This window comes from Argentina silus, assembly GCF_951799395.1.
Source record: "Argentina silus genome assembly, chromosome: 17".
Taxonomy (NCBI): Eukaryota; Metazoa; Chordata; class Actinopteri; order Argentiniformes; family Argentinidae; genus Argentina; species Argentina silus.
Window position 1 is genome coordinate 3,387,874 of NC_139671.1, and position 19,720 is coordinate 3,407,593.

General features: G+C 41.7%; 2 protein-coding genes across 3 annotated transcripts in view; one reads left to right on the top strand and one right to left on the bottom strand.

Annotated features, from left to right (window-relative positions):
- Positions 1 to 1,930: 1,930 nt before the first annotated feature.
- LOC310818314 (cytochrome c oxidase subunit 8A, mitochondrial) lies at positions 1,931 to 5,246 on the bottom strand. The gene is made up of 2 exons (XM_083689206.1): positions 5,024 to 5,246; positions 1,931 to 2,379 (listed from the first exon to the last, which is right to left on the bottom strand). The coding sequence occupies exons 1-2, from the start codon at positions 5,135 to 5,137 to the stop codon at positions 2,269 to 2,271; spliced, it is 225 nt and encodes a 74-aa protein (XP_083545332.1). The 5' UTR covers positions 5,138 to 5,246; the 3' UTR covers positions 1,931 to 2,268.
- A 5,475-nt stretch (positions 5,247 to 10,721) lies between these two features.
- Positions 10,722 to 19,720, top strand: part of btbd7 (BTB (POZ) domain containing 7) — a 50,597-nt gene continuing 41,598 nt past the window's right edge. Inside the window, exon 1 of one of the 2 annotated variants that reach the window (XM_083689201.1) lies at positions 10,722 to 10,967. The gene's annotated coding sequence lies outside the window, so the exon portion shown is untranslated. The remainder of the gene's footprint in view (positions 10,968 to 19,720) is intronic. The other variant, XM_083689202.1, reaches the window with a different exon arrangement.

Genomic DNA, 19,720 nt, shown 5'->3' on the forward strand with positions numbered 1-19,720 from the left:
TGTTAAGTTGTGACAATAAACTTGGGGGATGATATTTAACTAGTTCTGCCGACAATGAATCTCATGGTCCAGACTGCCCACTTGAGACCTCCTTGAAGACCCCCTGGAACTTAGGGACAGCCGCTTTTCCATCCGTGTGGGGGGTTGTGATATACAAGGACTCATGAACATCCATTTATATTGACTGTCATAGTTTTAAGAACACTATCCTGAATACTTGTGTATCTATCGGTTATATCTCTATAAGCGATATATATAAACCAGATCAGGTGATAGGGAGGTAGGGATAAAAGGAAAAGAGAAGCAAAACTGAGAGAGGAGATAATGGAAAAGTTTATGCAATGAAGAGGAGAGAGTGTGTCACAAACGATGCATTATCTCTTTTCGGGCTTGTGTTTGTCCTGCTTATCATGGTCAGCCACATTGCAAACAATTTACAGTACTGCTATGAAAACGCTCCAGTTACCAGGAAGTGAATATCATCATCCTCAAATCCAGCCTCATGAAAAATAAACAAATGTGACACGTCTGAGGACAGCAGCCGAAGAATCAGACATCATCTCTGTGTTCCCAGCAGCCTTTTATTGCAGCAAGCAGGCTAACTTAATGCATTTGTCATTTCTGAAATGATCTACCTTCGTGAAGTAGCTTGCTAGTATTTTCTTTTCTCCTTAAAGCCCAGGGGGATGTTTTTTACTAGCACACTTAAAGTTCCTGCCCAGGTTTTGCCTCCATTTGTATACTTTCCTCAGTAAGATCACTCCCATAGAATTCCATGGCCACTTCCACAAAGGCCAATTTTGAGTGGTTGATTTATTGGTGGTTAATTATATTTCAACCATAAATGCAAATTGCAAATTGTGATCACTTATAGATTTCATAATGTGATGCCATCACTTTGATCTTGTGCTCAATGAGAGGAAACCACTATAGAATATTGAGATGTAGCCCTGGTACTCAACATCCATAGACCTTTCCAAGGAATATTAATGAGCAAGGTACTGTATGATGCACCTTCAGTTGCAACTATATATGACAGTGTCATTCTGTGTGTCTACAGCATTGCTTCTTCCCGCGTCCTCTGTATTGCCAACACATATGACCACCCTCGGAAACACCCGATGTTAACCAGCTAGACATATTAAAAGGGTGTATAACAACAGATTTTGGAGCAGCTGCTGTGACCCAAACGTATCTTCCTTTGCCCTCATATAGTCTGCCACACTTTAAACAGCTCTGGTGGAGTTTCCTTTCCCTCGCCCTGCTGATCGGACTGATAACCATTGTAAACATGATCCAGGGTCAGGCAGTGTTCAGTTCATTGTTTGTTACGCACATTAACAAGAGCATCTGGGTCAACTTAATTTCCCCCATAAGGCACTGCAGAGACCACCCAAAGGGAGCTGAGTAAGAGAGGCAGGGGGCTTGGGTGGTATGATACAGTACATGTGTGTCTTAAACAGGTCTATCATAAACTGAAGCATGTGATGTTAACTCTCCTGTCATGAAGCACCTTAAGTACCCTACCCACACAAAGAGCCCATTTTGGATCATTCTGTCCTGTGATCCCTCCCTTGTCTGTTTTCTATCCATTTCCTACTGTCTCAATAAAGTTCAAAAGAAAATACGAAAGGGAGGTGTGATTCGACTCTCCTTTAAAAGGGATAGTTCACTATTCTAGACCCTTACCTTGAAAGTAGTCCATGGGCCAAGAGGAACTGTAATCCATGGTTCAGAGTTGTTTAAATAGCCACTGCTAACTTCACGCACTGACAGGGTTTTCCAGCACTCAGGAGTGTGATGATAGGGAAAAACAACCTTTTTCAATACAATGTCCAAGCAACTCGTAAACATGCGGCTGGTTGCCTCATAATCAGAAGAGTATCAGTATTTAGACTAACAACTAGAATGAACAGACACTGACACAGTCTGCCAATACAGCATACATTTATTGATTATGGCAGTGAGTTGGCAGTTTTACAGACGTGTCATTGCATAGGGGTGTTGCAGTGACATTAGGGGCCATATTTCTGAGGCATTAGACACCATGCTACAAGAGCTCACTCATACAGAAATTTGATGTGTTGGACGAAGCTGTCGGTCAAACATTTCCTTTGTGGTGTTCTCCTGTGAGCTGTAGCAGTAATTGATAGATGACTAGTTTGTTCCATGCAAGGTTGAGTTGCTTATTAGCATGGTGGCTAATGCGTTGTGTACAGCCGTGGTTTGTAGCGTGGTAGAGAGTGCGTGTGAAGATGCTGGGGGTCTTCACGACGGTGGAGGACGGGGTCTTTGGCGATACTCTGGGAGGTGGTGCATGATCCACCCGGCCGGGAGGAGCATGGCGACAGCAAACACAGACATGATGAAGAAACTGAGCTGTGTAAGAGAGGAGAGGGGAAACGTGAGGGTTGGCCAAACATTCTGCAAACTATCCTCCATTTATTGTATCTAGTTCATCAAACTATCCTCCATTTATTGTATCTAGTTCGTCAAACTATCCTCCATTTATTGTATCTGGTTCGTCAAACTATCCTCCATTTATTGTATATAGTTCGTCAAACTATCCTCCATTTATTGTATCTGGTTCGTCAAACTATCCTCCATTTATTGTATATAGTTCGTCAAACTATCCTCCATTTATTGTATCTGGTTTGTCAAACTATCCTCCATTTATTGTATCTGGTTCGTCAAACTATCCTCCATTTATTGTATATAGTTCGTCAAACTATCCTCCATTTATTGTATCTGGTTCGTCAAACTATCCTCCATTTATTGTATATAGTTCGTCAAACTATCCTCCATTTATTGTATATAGTTCGTCAAACTATCCTCCATTTATTGTATCTGGTTTGTCAAACTATCCTCCATTTATTGTATCTAGTTTGTCAACCTCGGTGGCTCTGATCATCATCTGATGAGCAACATAAATAAAAGTTACCAAAACTGGGGGCATTTCCAGACTGTTTACTAAAACTCTGGTTGAATAATGACCGTTTTCTAACATTATTAGACAAGGTACTGTACAATAAAAATCATGCTGCAGAGTATTCTGTTGTTAGGTATGTTTTGCTCTGTTCAGCACTATTTGCACAAGCACATTGATTAGATTAGATTAGATTAGATTCAACTTTATTGTCATTGTGCAGAGTACAAGTACAGAGACAACGAAATGCAGTTAGCGTCTAACCAGAAGTGCAAAATAGCAGAAAGTGCAATGAACAGTATATACAGGTAGTGGGTGAGGGGGGTCATGTCTTTACTGTGAAGGGTTCATTGTTTAGTTTAAAGCTTGCGTTCCATTTAATTAATACATGTTTCTCATCAATTCTATCTCAGCAGCAGACACTAACATTAGTCTACCCGAAGGTATCAAGGAAGTGAGAGAGTACTTATCATTTCCTTTTTAACACAAATCCCATAAAATGATACGCAATCTTCCTTCTGCCTTTTGGCTAATATCAAGTGTAGAAATATATCTGATTCGTCCCTCATTTATACATTCTCATTGAGATAAAACGTATTTACAGGAGTGACCTATTCAACTCATCTCATCAGCCAGCTCTCAGGACAACAAAGGTCCCCTCCATATTAATTGTGTCACTCAAAAAAGTACCAATAACATGGAAAACAAAACAAAAACCTTTAGGTTATTGGATTACTATCATCAAAGGTGTTGGGAAGTGGCCTACATACACACAGCTGTGCATCTCATATACTGCACCCCTTCTCTGGAGGTTTCTAGGGAGGCCTCATTGATCCACAAGATACATCAGAGGCACCTGTCATGGGCAATTGATTTGATTGGATCCCTTCTCCCTCTTGGGGCCAAAGTGTTAATGGTGCCCATAAATTATGAATGAGAAAGCCTTCCAGGGAAAGTATCATTTAATAACGAAGAATTAACTCCCGTCTGTCAAGAGTCTCGGCCGAGATCTCAGCCTCTGAGACTACTTCCTTTCCTCCCTCAGGTGTTCAAAGTAGAACATATAAGATATGGTTTTAGTATGAAATAGTATGAGTATGAAAAGTGTGTGTGTGTCAATAAATAATCATAGATTATTATCCAACAACCCTTCTGGTAAATTAGATATCACTGAATGAATAAGTGCCCTGCTCTGTATTTGAGTAAAGAACGTAGGGAGCCAAGACAGGACGCAAAAGAATAAACATTTACTCTGTCAAGTCAACAGTATGATTACCCTTATCTAACAACAACTACTACAAAAACAACACAAAGATTCCCTCTGTCCAGATCTTCAAATTAAAATGTTGGAATGTTTGTGACTGGACAAACAAGATACTGGCCACCTTGGTAAGATTGACTGATCTTGTACTGAGAAAAGACCCACAAAAGACCATTTCTTACAAATTCAGGATTTATCATCTATTGTAAAGTATCGTTATTATGTTGTTGATGTCTTGTTTTTTGTAATAGAACGACATTGTTGATAATGCTGAACATTTGAGTTAACCTGTTACACCAAATCCATTGTCTTTTCGTACATTCATTTATTGATTTACTTTATATCATTAAAGGGGCTACACGTGATATGGTACTACAGCATATAATGGCCTTGGAAAATCTGCAGGGATTGTGGAACGATACTGTTTAAAAGTAATAGCTCTCCACCAATATTTTGATTGGCTTTGGTACTATATTATTGATTTCTCCTGGCCGGTAAGGCCACTCTGTTGTCAAATCGTAGCTCATTAGGGTTAGGGTTAGGGTTAGGGTTAGGGTTAGGGTTAGAAAGTAGGCATGTCAAAACTATCAAAGCTCGTACCAATGGCCAAACATACTGCTTGTAATTGCTCATTGTAATTGCAATTTCGCTTTACGGCCACAGGGAGCCAGATTTCATTTGTAGCTCCTTTAACATGAAGTTGAAACTATGATTGCACCAAGAAACCCCGAGAAAAATGCATACAGACTAGGGCAGTATACAGACAAACAGTCTTATAAAGAGAGGACTACCGTGGTTCAGACCACAAAGTAATCTGGGAGCACTGAAACACTCACCCCAGGTCCGATCTTGGTCTTGGGCGGCTTGCTGTAGATACTGGACCTCCTCTCCTTCAGGACTATCTTAGCCCGAACCAGAGCCGCAGTCTGCGGCGTGCCCCTCACGAACATCCTGGCGGGGAGTCAGGCCGGTCTGGCGTGTGTGTGTGTGTGAGTGGATATGAGGGATGGGGTGAGAAGGGAGTCAGTGCAGGCAGTGTGCCGAGGAACCTTCCTATCAAACAGAGACCAAGACCCAATACAAGGCGGCCAGACCAGCCCATTAACGGGGTGGAGTCAGGGCCATGGTTTAAGCAATCACAGTAGAGGGGGTGTGGGGTAGCATTGTCAACTGTCGCCAGAAGGATGATGAACTCGGAGAGGCACAGTCTGGGAGGTTTGAGATACAGCCTGTTGAAAGGCCTGAACAAATCAACCTAGGGCATTGCGGTGATGTGTATCTGTAGGAAAGGTTGTCCCGGGGTTGTACCGAAGACTTGATTTAAAGTGAGGCAGTCTGAGTATGATTTCCAAGTCAGTATTTCACTTCATTTTCTTTATGCCAGTATTTCATATCACCCTGACACCATTAACCTTTTTGTTCCTCTCAATGATACTTTGTTCCAGGTTAATGAACACAAGCGGTAGCTCAGCCCCTGTGAATGTAACAAACCATACACAAACCATTCTTTTTTTTTTCAGGACTAATAAACAATGTATTGAAGATACAGTTAACTTTCCCACTTGGAGCACTTGCGAGTCCCCAAAATGTGACCACATTGGACAGAAATGTACCCTGTTGATGAACTTTGAACAGTGATACCTTATTACATCTTAAAACATTATTAAGGACCTCAGTTACCCCGGACTGTTCTGCCTTCTACAGTCTTGTGGAGTATAATTTTAAGACTCTAACCACAAAGTAACACAGCTGTATTGAACTTGTTCCTCATTGAATGTATGTATTTGTCTGTACATGTATTTATGTATGGCTTTAATTTGTTGTTGTTTTTTTATTTGGGGAAGCTTGTGAGTAAGCATTTTAAAATGTGTATTTTAAGCTTGAAGATGGACAGTGGAAAAAAAAAGGAAGGGTGGAGCAGAGAGGGGCTGTAAACACAATAACATGTGGAAAAAGTGAAGGGGTCTGAATACTTTCCGAATGCACTGTGTATGCATAGCCAAGTGACCAGGCTGAATTGCCCAATCGCAACTGTCTCTCTAGACTGTATCTTAAAACTGTCATCATGTGACAGACACCCTCTTGGGATCATAAAGATAAAGGGTGCTAAACTGAACCTGGCCCAGCACAACTGAACACCTGGCGCTCTGGTGTTGGTCCTGCCAGCAGGTGTGCTGCCTGTACAATGGCCAGCTGATTGGGAGTGATCTGATTAGCGTCACAGATCAAAGGAGGAGAAAGGAAGTGGCAGGGGAAAAAGGAAGCTATGTTTTGGATCACCTGTCAAGACTTGGCTGAGGACCCATACTTCATCCGGTACAGCGGCTCTGTTGTATGTTGAAGTAACACGCAACCCCTATACTTTGAACTCAGAGCTGTTAACCATTTTAAGACGTCTATTCCTTATAACAGTAAGAGAAAAACAACATCCCATTAATTGCTATTTCCAGTAGGGCAAACAGTGATACCAAAGAAACTAATGTAAGAAAATAGTGACATTTTTACAGATTTTCACTGATTTGCTTTGACATTGTAAGTATGCTTTAGGTCTCTGTGAAAGAAAATGTATTAGAGGAGGCCTAAATCTCATTTGCCACACAAGCTGCCCCTGAAAGCAAGCCAGCGCAAGGATATTGGATGAGATATGTTATTACATTGGCATAGAGAATCTGATCTGTCACAGTCCATGTGTGGCAAAGCGACCTTAACACTTTCTATGACAGGTGATCTATCCATTTTTCTATACAGCCTTAAAGCGAATCACTGGCAGTGCAAAAAGTGCATTCACACTGCAAGCGATCATATTTTGATTGGCTCTGAGCAGAAGTTATGCTTTGAGAACAACGCCTTCCCATTTTTTGTTACTCTTGAGAAGAGAAAATTAGTCAGCATTAATTGGTGGTTTTATTTTTCTTGGAATTATAATTGTGTCATTGGAACACTACCCATGTGGGGACCAGTGAACATTATTGTCTGTTCCACTTTGAGCTGCCTATACACTGGTAAAGTGGAACATCACAGGAGACAGCCAAGCAACGTTCAGTGCTGTTAAACTGACATGAAAATGGAAATGTTGGCTGCTAAATGTACTCCCACAATAATATAATTGAATATTCTTCCTGATTTGGCTTCCCCCATCATCCCAGAACTGTAATTAGTATGTAAAACTGTGCAGGTAAGAAGATTTATTTTCAGCTACAATACAGTACATTAGCAACTGGTCACATTTTAAAGGGACACTTCATGGATATGTGACCTATTTGGGAGTAATCACATGGTTTTGAAAACTACAAGCAGCTTTAAAGGAGCAGGACATAAGGTTGTTGGAAATCTGCCCCTTCTGGCCACCGCAGTGAAAGTCAGCTCAAATTTCCAAACAACAACATCCTCCCTACTAAAAACTTAACCCCCCCCCCGAAATGGACTTCAACTCTACAATGTAATCTTTTCCTCCCTTCTCTGAAATGTCTTTCACAAATTTGGATTGTAATTTTAACTGCGGATTTTCGATCTGTCTCAACACGCTCTATTCTCTAGTCTCTGGCATTCTCTGTGACGTCATAATCACAGAGTCTAACCTTAACCATGTCCTAACAGTTTTAATTCAGTTCTGCTTATTGGTATCGTGTGCGGCACTCAAACTGTGATTTAATTGTAAGTAGGCTACTGTACCAGAAATTCTATACAGATTACAAAATGTATGATTTGTCGCCCTCCTTTGGATGAATGACAGTATTGCGGAATTTCTTGCTCATTAGTGAGGACTGGGGACTTTCGCAAGTCTCAAAGCTTTCAAACCAATAATGTTTCATCCCTGAGAAATAAGCTAATTGATTGTACCCAAATTGTCCATTTTAATTTTGTGGGATTCATATAATATTCAATAGAATTCAATCCCCAAGTCCTACCAGATAATGATTAAGACATGAGGAATCCAAAACTTCTTGTTTTTGTGGCTAACTAGTGGTTTGCACCTTGCAGTGTAGCCTCTGTAGTTCTGCTGGTGAAGTTAGATTTTTGCTATGTTTCGGATTGATTTCTTCTTGATATTTCATCATGGCTTCCCTGACTTTCATTGTCTTCTTTTTGGTCCTCATCCTGACAGACACCAATAGCAGACTCCGAAGGCAAACGCAAAGCTTAGCATCAATACTAGACATTGAGAACTCTCTTATGACTGCACAAATGATGTGGCAGAACACACCTGACGAACCAGAAACACCTATCAAGCCAATTGTCCCATCACTTTTGGGTACCCCGAAATAGGGGGACTATGCATAAAATGTGTTGCATTAGAAAGAGCGTTGAAAATGGTCAAATAATAACAAAGACTTTACTCAGTAAATTTACTCCCACTAAGGCTAGGTTTGAGCCGTTCACATCACTTTCACATCAGCTTGTGGAGGGATGTAAACGCCAGCCAATATAAAAGAAGTGAATTCACGTGGAGAGTAAAACGGTCTGCAGGTGATGAAAAATGATTCCAGGTCATGAGAACAAGTTTACAAAATCACTTTCACGTCGTTGCACCAGCGTTTATTTATATAGAAACAGATCCCTCCACCTTTCGTTTTGTGTGAAAGCGGGTTGCGATACGCACGTAACAGCTGGAAGCCGGGCAGCTGTACAGCGGAGTCCAGTGTAGATTCAATCAGCCAAGATTCAGTGAAACACAAAACAGAAGAGAGAGAAAAGTCTTTATTTGTCCTGATAAGAAGCAATTCGTCCATTTTGTTGCATAGTGAGCGGACATTTGAGGGGAGTATTCCCGGTAGGGGCGAGCGTAATCCTCTCTCCCTGAAGCGCACTAGAGCCCCAGTGCGCTTACCTCTCCGTCTCCGCCTCACTGCTTGGCCAAGGGCCAAATCACCTTTGACCAGAATGTCCAGTAAATCCACAGATGAGGCGAGAAAGTTGGGACATGAATCAGATGGTGTTGAGTCCCTGATGTTAAGTATCTCGTCCCTCATGAAAATAATCAGAGTCTACAACAAGATTATGGCTGTGTATGTATATTCTTGGCTAAATTAATCTGGAAACGTATAAACTTTATTTGAGAGTACAGACATGCTGTCGTTATGTTTTTATTTAGTCCTTTTGAAATTTGACTTTGGGCTGGTAACAGGGAGATGTCTTCATTAGCCAAACTGCTTTTCGAAACTGCGTATCCACTCCACTATAATCCACTTTTGAATTTGTATGTTTTGATCATATCATCAAAATTCAAATATGGATTATGGTACAATAAACAAAAATCTAAAGCAGATGTACTATTCAGATAGGCATATTAGTGTGACCGGAGTTTGCAAGATGTTTTAAATATATTTTCATAATGAATGGGCCCTAGGGCAATGCTTTTTCAACAGAATGTGACTATCACACATCAGATCTGGACCGTAATTCAATCTGACAAATCTGGGGAATGTGTGGGCAGGCAAATTTGACAGATCCAGCCCGGATACATTTGTTATCTGGGAAGTCCTTATATTGTTTTGGTTATAATGAAGTATATAACTTGCTCTACTCTCATAAAGGTATTTAGGAGTCATATCAATGAAAATCATGGCATTTATAAAAAGTTACTAAAGAAATCACACATAGCTGCCACCGTGTCGTGTGTCTCATATTTCTAAGACATAAAAAAGTGTGTGTATATAGGGCAGATGCCTGGGCATTTCACCAGAGAGCTATCTGAGCATTATACCACGGCCTAATTTGGTTCTTTTAGTAGGTAGGTCAAACAAAGAACAATTACACACCACCATTGCAATGAAATATTGTCATCCACCCAATCATGTTATTGGACATGACATAAAGCACTGAATGATAGCATATTTGCTGTTAAGAACAGTGTGGTATATTAGGAAAACAGCAATCAATTATTGTTGGATAAGTATATCAAGAATTGTTATTTATTTTGTTACCTAGAGGAGGTTTAAATTGTCAGAACGTATTGAGATATTAAAATGCTGCATGTCTGTGTGTCTAGACCAGTACTTCAAAACGTTTATTCTAGATGAGAATGACATGGATTCCTTTTTGCTATCTAGGATCTGGCAGATTTTGAGTAGTATTGGGGAAATCAGACAGCTCGATCTGATGCTGGATAGAAAGAAGAATCCAGATCATTCCGATCCAGATTCAAAGTTTTGAAATACTGTGCCCTGGCCACATTCACCCGAGCAGACACTATAATTATGGAAACTCATGGTTGCACTTTGTTCTAACCAGGGGTGAATGTGCAACCTCGAAGTCGAGAATTAAAGCCCTTTTTGAGGGTAAACTACAAGCCTAGACGATAAGGCCCTGCCACGACAAGTGACAGATGATAAATATATATAGGCAAGTCATTGACTCTATTTAACACTGCAATGGGTTGTATTGCAGCTAGTGGGAGCACGCCACCAACAACCTGCCCTGGCTGAGTATCCTGTGCAACAATCTCGATTTCTTCATCCACTTCACAACTAGGTAGCACGTCTACTACCACTGCGCCCAGGCAGCAAGACACTTGTCCTCGAAAACAGTGACACTCTAGTCTAGCCAGTTGTAGCTAGCCATCTAGATTGAAGAACAGTAGTACAGCAAGCTAGATAGGTGGAAAAGGGGAATATCTGAAGCCAACAATCCAGAAGAATATGACTACATTTGTTTTTGTGTCGTTTTAAACTGTGTCTGGAATCGCCCGAACACGGAGTGGACAACTAACTAAGCAGAGCAGTCTTGTCTACGAAGTCAGGAAGAGGACTAGCTAGCCACAAGGTATCAAACTTGACCCAGGTAGGTTGGTGGACTGTGTTAGTTGTAGCTAGCTAGCTTTCACCAGCTAGCTAGTTGGCTAGCTACGTGCGTTTCAACCCTATAAACTACTTTACTATTTAGCTAGCTATTAAAATAGACTGCATTGATAGCTAGCCACGACTCCAGTTCGTGGTTCTGTAGCTAACGTCACTAGCACCGGAGGAGTGATCAGATAGCGAGCTAGCGGTTGCAACAACTGGTTAACGTTGAATTCTGACTAGCCCACCGTTAGCTAACACTAGCTAGACAGCCGTAATTTGGTGTTGTTCAATGATTGTTGTGAAGTGTTAGCTAGACCGTTGTAATTTGGTGTTGTTCAGTGATTGTTGCTAACTTACTACTTAACTGCTAGCCATTGAGTTACCTACAACTTAAGCAAGCTAACTAGTAGCTAGTTAGCAACAATGGTCAATCACCATTACCTCTCTGCCTGCTAGCTAACTTTGCAAGCTAGGTAGCAATCTAGATACTTGTTAGCTAGCTTACAATATTGTCTAGCTGAGCCTGTAAAATATATTTGGTTTATAACTTTAAAGTGGGCGTAGCGATATGTTTCCAAGTTGCACACTACTGCCTAGTATTAGTCAGACGAAAATGGCATTGTTTGCACCATTGCTTACATTGCAAGTTAGGGCAAACATAGTTGCAGAGATGTCTACCCCCCCAAGTACGTAGCCACTATTATTGCTAACACATCGTTTCCGTCGTTTGATTGCTAAAGCGGGCCAGTGGTCAGTCTACAAGGGGACATATCGGCCGACTGGACCGATGACCAGAGGAGAGGATTAAAGACCATTCATGCAAACGAAAAGTTGCGCCCCCTTTACACATTTTTAGTTTAAATCCAATAATTGGGGGGGGTTTGTCTTTAAGGAATTTATGAAATCTGGGGAGTATCTACTAGATTACGAACCTGTTACGACACAGGTAGGCAGGACAGTAAAACGCACATATTTTGGTGTGAACTGCCACGGAACGCTGCAGTTGGTCGGAACACTAAACATGTTGTCCGAATGATGCCCTTGTGTGAATTGGTGACAATTATTCAGAGGTATGACTGAAAAGTTACCAGACGGTATAGTGCTTATTTGATTCATTATCAGTCTGGCTTCTTACAGCCAATTTCGTTTATTTGAAGGCAGCCCTTGGCTGAAAAACCAGAGCTTTTAGTGCTCATTTGATTCATTCCCCAGGATCAATACCCACACAATACCCCGTAATGAGTTCTTTCACTTTTTTAACCTCTTGATTCACTTTGAGGAACTGAAGCGGAAAAAACGTTTACGATTGAAAAAGGTCTATCTAGCAATCGGCAGTAGTCATATATATCAATTCTAGCATGAAAATGTACCTAAAAGTGTAAAAACTATAACTTCGGACATATACCCAGTATTTTCATGTTCAGTTTAAATCGAGTTATGATGCCTCCTTTCCCTGACACTGAAGGAGGGGTTGAGGTCATAATACTGTCTTAAACAGATGACATTTAGGCCTACGTCATACAGCTAATGTTTATGAACAGGTTCTGGTAACTTAAGCAGTTTATGGCAATTTTATTTGTGAAAAGCGCTATTCAAATAAATCTGATTGTGTAGTTACAGCGAGCTAACTTGGATTGTGTTTGACCTCACAAAGACCAAGGGGGCAGATCAGGTAAAAGGCAGAGTTTTAAGCACAGAATCGTCCAGGTGTAAGCACTGTTGAAGCCTGGGAGTGACTGGAAAAGCAGTTGGCCCTGGCACACACAGTGTAAGTCCCGCTGTGGAAAGCCAGCTATTGTTTAGCAGCAAATGGCTTTTGTGAGGCTGTGGTAAACAATGGTGATTGGTGTATTGACCGCTGTCTTCCGCCATGGCACATTTGTCCATGTTGAGGGATTTGAGGTTTTGAGAGGAAGCAGAGCTGTGAGCGGGTGTGATTCACAGATGGGTTAACACCAGACAATCTGAAGCATGAGGGTTTAACATGATGGAACATGGGGCATGCCTGCCCTTGCTCGTGTGTTTCTCAATAGAGCTGTTGGGTGCTGATGGTCTACCTAACAGGGAGATGTACATTACATTTCTGTGTTTAATGACAATATTAAATACCTTTAAATTGTCCGTCGGTGTTCTTGACCTGGACATCGGTGAAATAAAATGGATCAATACAGTAAGAAGTTGTCCAAAGTAGGCTAACCTTATTGCTCTTATCGAAATTGATCTCTCTGTGTTTCTTTTTTTTGTGGCTCAGAACACCATTACATTATTTCATATTTAGTGTTGGCGGACTCCTGTGAGCTTGGGCACATTTAAAATGCATCACGTGGGTTTCATATTCATCCTGTTTGCTGCAGCGCTCTGATACGTTCGCCCTATATTTAAAACAAGCACCCCTCTTAGTGCCTTAGGACAAAAATAAACACGATGTGTCCTTCCTCCACTCTGTGTGGAAGGCAATGATCTCATTATAGATGCTTTTAAAATCTCATACACTCTTGATGGAGTACACCATCTTTGTTGTCGTTACGCCCTCACGTTGCCTAGATGTTGGCCTTGTGGCTGATTAATATGATGTTTGTGTAGCTTGTCCGTGGCCAAGTGGAGGTCGTTTTTAAGATCTATATAAAAATGTCAAAAGATGTTTGTGTTATAGTAATAGCAGTACAAAAACACTTTAGCAAAATAGTTTGTTCTCATTGAAGCCTCAAATTCTCCCTCAGTTGTCCTCCAACCCGCTGCTTTTCTACTCAGTGTCAACGTGTAAACCAACACAGACACATTTTCTGAAAAAGAGAATGGTAATAGGAAATGCCCAAAGGGGCCATCAGTCACGTACGAGCGGAATGGGACGAAACTGCAATGTTTTAGAAACGTAGGCCTGATTGCCATAAATGTCCGAGCTTGGGCAGGCAGTCATTGATGGTTGGCACATCGCGTTACTGCATCTGGCAGGTTAATTTGTTTCCTACTTCTCTGGTGTCGTATTGGACTTGTGGTAGTTATCAGTCTGTTAAAGACTATTTGAGACTGTAGATTGTGCCGTGTGCTTGTTTTTTTTGAGATGGAGGCACTTTAGGAATCACTTTTATAATGTCAGATTGCAGCAGCAGAACAAAAAAGGTATCTAGGTAGTAAATCTGTCATGAGAATATTGTACAGTGTATATTGTACAGTAGTCTAGGCTATTTGTCGTTGGTCATTGTGTTGAAGCCTGTGCAGCTGCTTACTTGGTTTGAATCAGTGGCAGCTGATGCCATTCAAGATTATTAGGGACTTTTTTATTTTTTTATTTTTTTATTTCTATTACAGAATATTGGATGACTGCGTTCATATTCCATTCACCCAGGGCAATGTGACATCGATAGGTTTAGGCTATTACATACCCCGCGTGGGCTTGATACTAGAATCTGCCCACCCTGTATGACCCATGAGGTTTCTACGGGAAGAGAGGGATAGATTGGAGTTATCAAGGTGACAGTGACACATTCAACGACGCCTTGGACACTATTGCCTGGATCTAGCTAACCTGATCACCCGCACACACAGTTCACTTTCATAGCAGCCACATACAGCATCATCACTTTGCTTGTCTAATTCCTCCTCTCGTCCACGCACTCTTTTCCTCCGATCTGTTCCCTTCGCATAGGGAACGTCATAGAAAACAGATGACATTTAGGCCTACGTCATACAGCTAATGTTTATGAACAGGTTCTGGTAACTTAAGCAGTTTATGGCAATTTTATTTGTAAAAAGCGTCAATTCAAGTAAATCTGATTGTGTAGTTACAGCGAGCTGATCAGGTAAAAGGCAGAGTTTTAAGCACAGAGTCGTCCAGGTGTACTTTTCCTCCGATCTGTTTCCTTCGCATAGGGAACGTCAGTGCACAACAGTTGTCTGCGCTGGCACGATAACTACACAGCAGACACAGTTGTCACCATATTAACGATAGCTGACAGTACAGGCCAAGACAAGTCATATGAATTTTGCATGGAGAGAACATTTTAAATTTGAATTTTTAAATAGTCATCCACAGACAGATTTAAAGAGTGTACACAAATTATAAGGCACCGCAGATCATGAGATCTCGTGAGAGAAAAGCCAAATATATTTTCTTACTGGACATTTTGTGCTGCTTTCGCGAAAGCCTCCGCTCTGTATACATAATGTGCAAGGCAGATACAATATCCTTGTATTGCCACAACTTGCAGAATCCGAAATTAACACCTGAGGGCGCAAAATGTGGGTAGGCCTTTCATTTTCCTTGTGGCTGGTAAATCTCTCTGATGCTTGTGAATGGCAGCACTTTATTCCGTTTTTAAATATCTATTTGGTATCATAATTATGGCCTAACCATTTTAGTTCCTTAGTTTTCCTTTCCCAACATTAATCTTCAAAACCCTGCTGTGGCACTCTTAAATGAGCTAGAATGCAACACATTCTTCAACGAGTTGGGACGTTTAATAATGGTATTGCAATAGTAATAGGCAAATTGTTTGTAAAAATGTTTCTTTCACTTTGAGTGTCCAGTTAAGTGTGTAGATCAGTGGGAAGAATACTAATTTAATGTATTTCACTTTCAGACTCTTAGGGCAACACTATGAGATAGTTGTGACTAACTTTCTCAAAGCACTGTATATGAAGTTAACAAGACTACACATTTTCTCTCCATGTTGCTGACAGGTTGTGACACGGCAACAGAACCTTCACACAGATTATGGTGTCGCTCCTTGTCAGCTCATGGGAGATTTATTTCACTACCAATTACTTGGTACTGAAATAGACTACTGGTCTGTTTGAAAAGCTACACGCCTCGGTCAGGATGAGTGACATTGTGTTGACCCTCCCTCTGACATGTCCAAATGGAGTTCAGGGGCTGGTAGTTATAAAACCTCTCAGAATCACTCGCATGGATCGTGCTAAAAGTACCGTAATGACAGGAAAAAAAAAGATGGCTCAGTGTCGGCTGTGGCGGTGCGTTATCAAGCTTCCTACTCACTCCCAGCGAGGAGAAGGACCAACGATGCCTCTGTCATGGAATACCAAATGACATTTATGCTTTACTGTAAAAATCAGGGGGTGATGTTGCCTAAAGCCTGTGTGGTGATTGGTTGCATACTAATGAGCCTGTCCACAGTTAGGCCTACAGGTATTGTCATAGCCTATAAATTGTCAAAAATGTCTGCCCGCAATCTTTATCCCAGCTGGTATTTCGTGCTAGCGTGTGTAGGTAGCCCGTGCTTATTTTACATAGCCGAAAGCAGCGCAAGGACAGTATTATTTGAAAGCAACCAATCACCGATCCATCCGAGAGTCTCGCACCTGCAAGTCAAAACATGACCCAGTTATGCACGCTCTCTTGGTTAAATCAAAAGTCGCTGGGTTTGTGTGACCAAGCCGCCTATGATTATAAGCCAAAGCTGTGATAAGGCGACACATCATTTTGAATTGCATCGGGCACCGAAGATCAGCAAGACTTTGCTGTGCACAGATCCTCCACTCTTCTCTCTCTTCTTCTCTGGTTTTCTCCCAGGAACAGCAGTCAAGCCGTCTGCTGCGCTCCTGAAACGTGAGTTGGCAGGCGGCGCGTGTCCTCGGCCCCAGTGCGGAAAGTGAAGAGGGGGAGAGGTCGGCTTTACCAGCTCTGCGGTCAATGCATGACCTGGGTTTATGTAGTCGGCCTGTAAGTTCACACAGAGGGTGAAAACAACAAAGCATATTTGTCAACATAAGCAAAAATGTGTGTAAAAATAAATAAATAATCAAATGCTCTATATCTCAATACTCGTGGTATAGGTCATAGCTGTGTCTTGCAAAGAAATACATCAAATATATCACAAACTTGTTACATCGCCCAGTCTGACTTTAACGTTTCTGTTTGCCAGTGTTCAATTCTATGAAAGCTAACAGCTCCAAAAATAATTTTGCCTGACCTCTGCCTGCTGTCATCAGAGAGGGAAAAGAAAGTGGGACATGTTTTCTTTTTTATCCTGCTTGTTGTCCTTGGCAACATCCTTTTTTTTTCTTCTTTTTTTTATAAATGACATTCTTACCCAGAACTGGGCTGGAACAGATTTCTTCCTTTGTTCAAGGGCCCAGCAGCATTGTCCCACCTGGGGTTTCCAACCGCCCAGTTTCCCTTACTGTCTGGTCCTCATTGTCCCCCCACCCCGTCCATCCGTCCCCCTCCTCTCAAACCCACTAAATGAATCCATGGACAAAAAGTGTTCCTGGCATTTGTGGCCTTATCCAGAATGCTGAGTTGCATACAGAAAGCTCTTGTCTCATTGTGGTCTCCTCGGTTGCAGAAAATTCTCTGCCGATGCAGTTTTTGCATATTTAAAATGAACGTCTCTCAGTGGACTTCTATACCAGAGCTGCATTGCTACAGACATTCTAGGCCGATACTCAAGATACTCCACCCCCTTTCACCCCCCTTTTTCTTTTACCCCCGGGCAGTTTGTTAAATACACGTCACACAGCCTTTTAGCATGTTCATATTTTTTAACACCGGTTCCGTGGTCAGTTCTGTCACACCCACGACAGTTCTGTCACACCCACGACAGTTCTGTCACACCCACGACAGTTATGTCACACTCGGGACAGTCCTGACCACATGTTGCCTTCTGTTACTACTCAAGTCAATGTGGTCCTTTGTTTTGTGTGGAAGATAAAATTCAGCCATTACACAGCATTTCATTAGCCGGGGGCTCTGCATGTGTTGTCAAACAGCTCAAAACGAAGGCATTTTGGAAGATTAAATGTTTTATGTGGGTTGTGGGAAAATGTCTTGATTAAACATATGAAGATTTGCCCTAGGAAAAACCACAACATGATGGAAATGCTTGTAATTGATCTTCAATCGAGTCTTGAAGGGATAAAAACTATCATCCTTGTACAATTATGTCACTCATATGCTTCTGCCCTGCACCTGCTTCAAGTGGATGTTTAGCAGCCAGCAGTGTTTACCCTGTATGCATTCTGCCACGGTGGCCTGCCATGGTAAAGTCATTGCCGCCGTGGCAAAATAATGATTTTGATTACGGTGATAAATCTGGATCAAGTCAAATGAAACTGTTCAATTACAGTTTTCAGATGAGTTTGTTGAGGTATTTCTCGAAGAAGAGAAAGCCAGAGTGTCAGGTAGCTAGCAAGCTGGAGATACGTTATTCTGCTGCCTAGCTTATGTTGCTTACAGGAGCTTCATGATCTAAAATAAAAGTCATAGCGACCAGCAGGTTGCCTAAATAATAATGACTTGAGAGAATGATAACAACAATCTTCTATTGTTCTAAGAATCTTAGAATCTTCTATTCTGAAGGAAGATATGAAAGAGGAGGAGAGAGACAATCAAGCAGAGCAGAGGGAGGAGGAGTGAGGCTGGGAAACGCGGGCAATCTGGATGTGACCCAAATTGGGTTGAATTTCCCAAATTAATTGTATATATTTAGCTGCTGTTGATGGCTTTCCCCACTCCCATGTCATTCAGGCTTGGTAACATCCATTCTGGGGTTGAATATCACTTTTAAAAAGTCACCAGAACTGACCGATTAACAGCTGTTACCTGGACCCCATATCCCAGATCCAAACGTTTCCTACAGGGGCTTTGCCTCCAGGAACTCAACAGGCTTACCACCACTGCTACGAGGGGAAACACTGGCTGGGTTAGACGGCATACCTGTTCTTGGACGAGAGGCAGTGGAACAGTTGAGAAACTAAATGCCCCTGCCCTTCTCTTGCAGTTGGGGGAGGTGACTCTAGCCCAAGGAGCCTCTTTCTGGGCCAGGTTCCAAGAGGGGCTGCAGAAAGGCAAACCTCGGTGTCAGACTTCAGTACCAGGCAGAGTGGTGCTCCTAAAACCTGGCTCTACGTGTTCAAGGGATTGACGCTACCACAGGGCTTTAGTACTCCACGGTGCCAGTTCTAACCAGTAACTTTTAGCTGGATAACAGATTGGTACGTGCCATCGTACTGCATTTGAAACAAGGCCACAGGGACTCTTTGCGAGATTCCTTTCTCACTACAACCTCCTATTCCATTCTCCAGATGAACATTGACGTTGAATTGAATGCTTTCGGAAAAAGAAAGAAACATGAAGTGGAGAATACGTTTCACTTGGACCTCAGCTTTTTTGATGGAATGCTCTGCTTTGAGAGTTGTGGTGTAGCTTTTTTCTTTTGTGTCTTTTTTTGTGTAGGGTTATATTTAGGCTTTGGCATTGATTATGCCCAGAGCTGTCTGTTGAATGATCTGGGATTGAGATGAGAGGATGTCTGATTGTTTCCACCCCCCCATCAGCCAATATTGGTCTTGTTTTGTCCTTTTCCCCCACTTTGCTCCATCAATAGCATATAACAGAGGATGAAGTGCTGAAGTCTTTGCAACGAGGTGAAGATATGACAATATATAATGTATGACAATATTTGACAAAGCAACAACATTGTATGCATGGAAACCCTATGGATGTCTGTTATGAACATTTTAGCGAAGCCTGTGCATCTGCAAAAAATTAAACTAACAAAATAAAGTTGAATGTTGAGTGCTGGGCTGGCACTACATTGACGGGAGGCCTTCATCCGTCCAGTCAGAGTGTTTGATTTTGCATTCAACAGTCAAGTCACATGTCAGAATCAGAGTTCACCGGGCCTTCAAGTGGCTCAGAGATGGCTACTGCCCAAGTAGTTCAATAAAAATAAATAAAAAAACAGTCTGTACCTCCATCGGGCCCTCTACACTAGAGAATGTACAACAACA

Coding starts and splice junctions, on each gene's coding strand:
- LOC310818314 (XM_083689206.1), bottom strand. CDS start 5,137: ATGTTCGTGAGGGGCACGCCGCAGACTGCGGCTCTGGTTCGGGCTAAG. Junction 2,380..5,023: donor AGACCAAGATCGGACCTGGG/GTGAGTGTTTCA, acceptor TCTCTTACACAG/CTCAGTTTCTTCATCATGTC.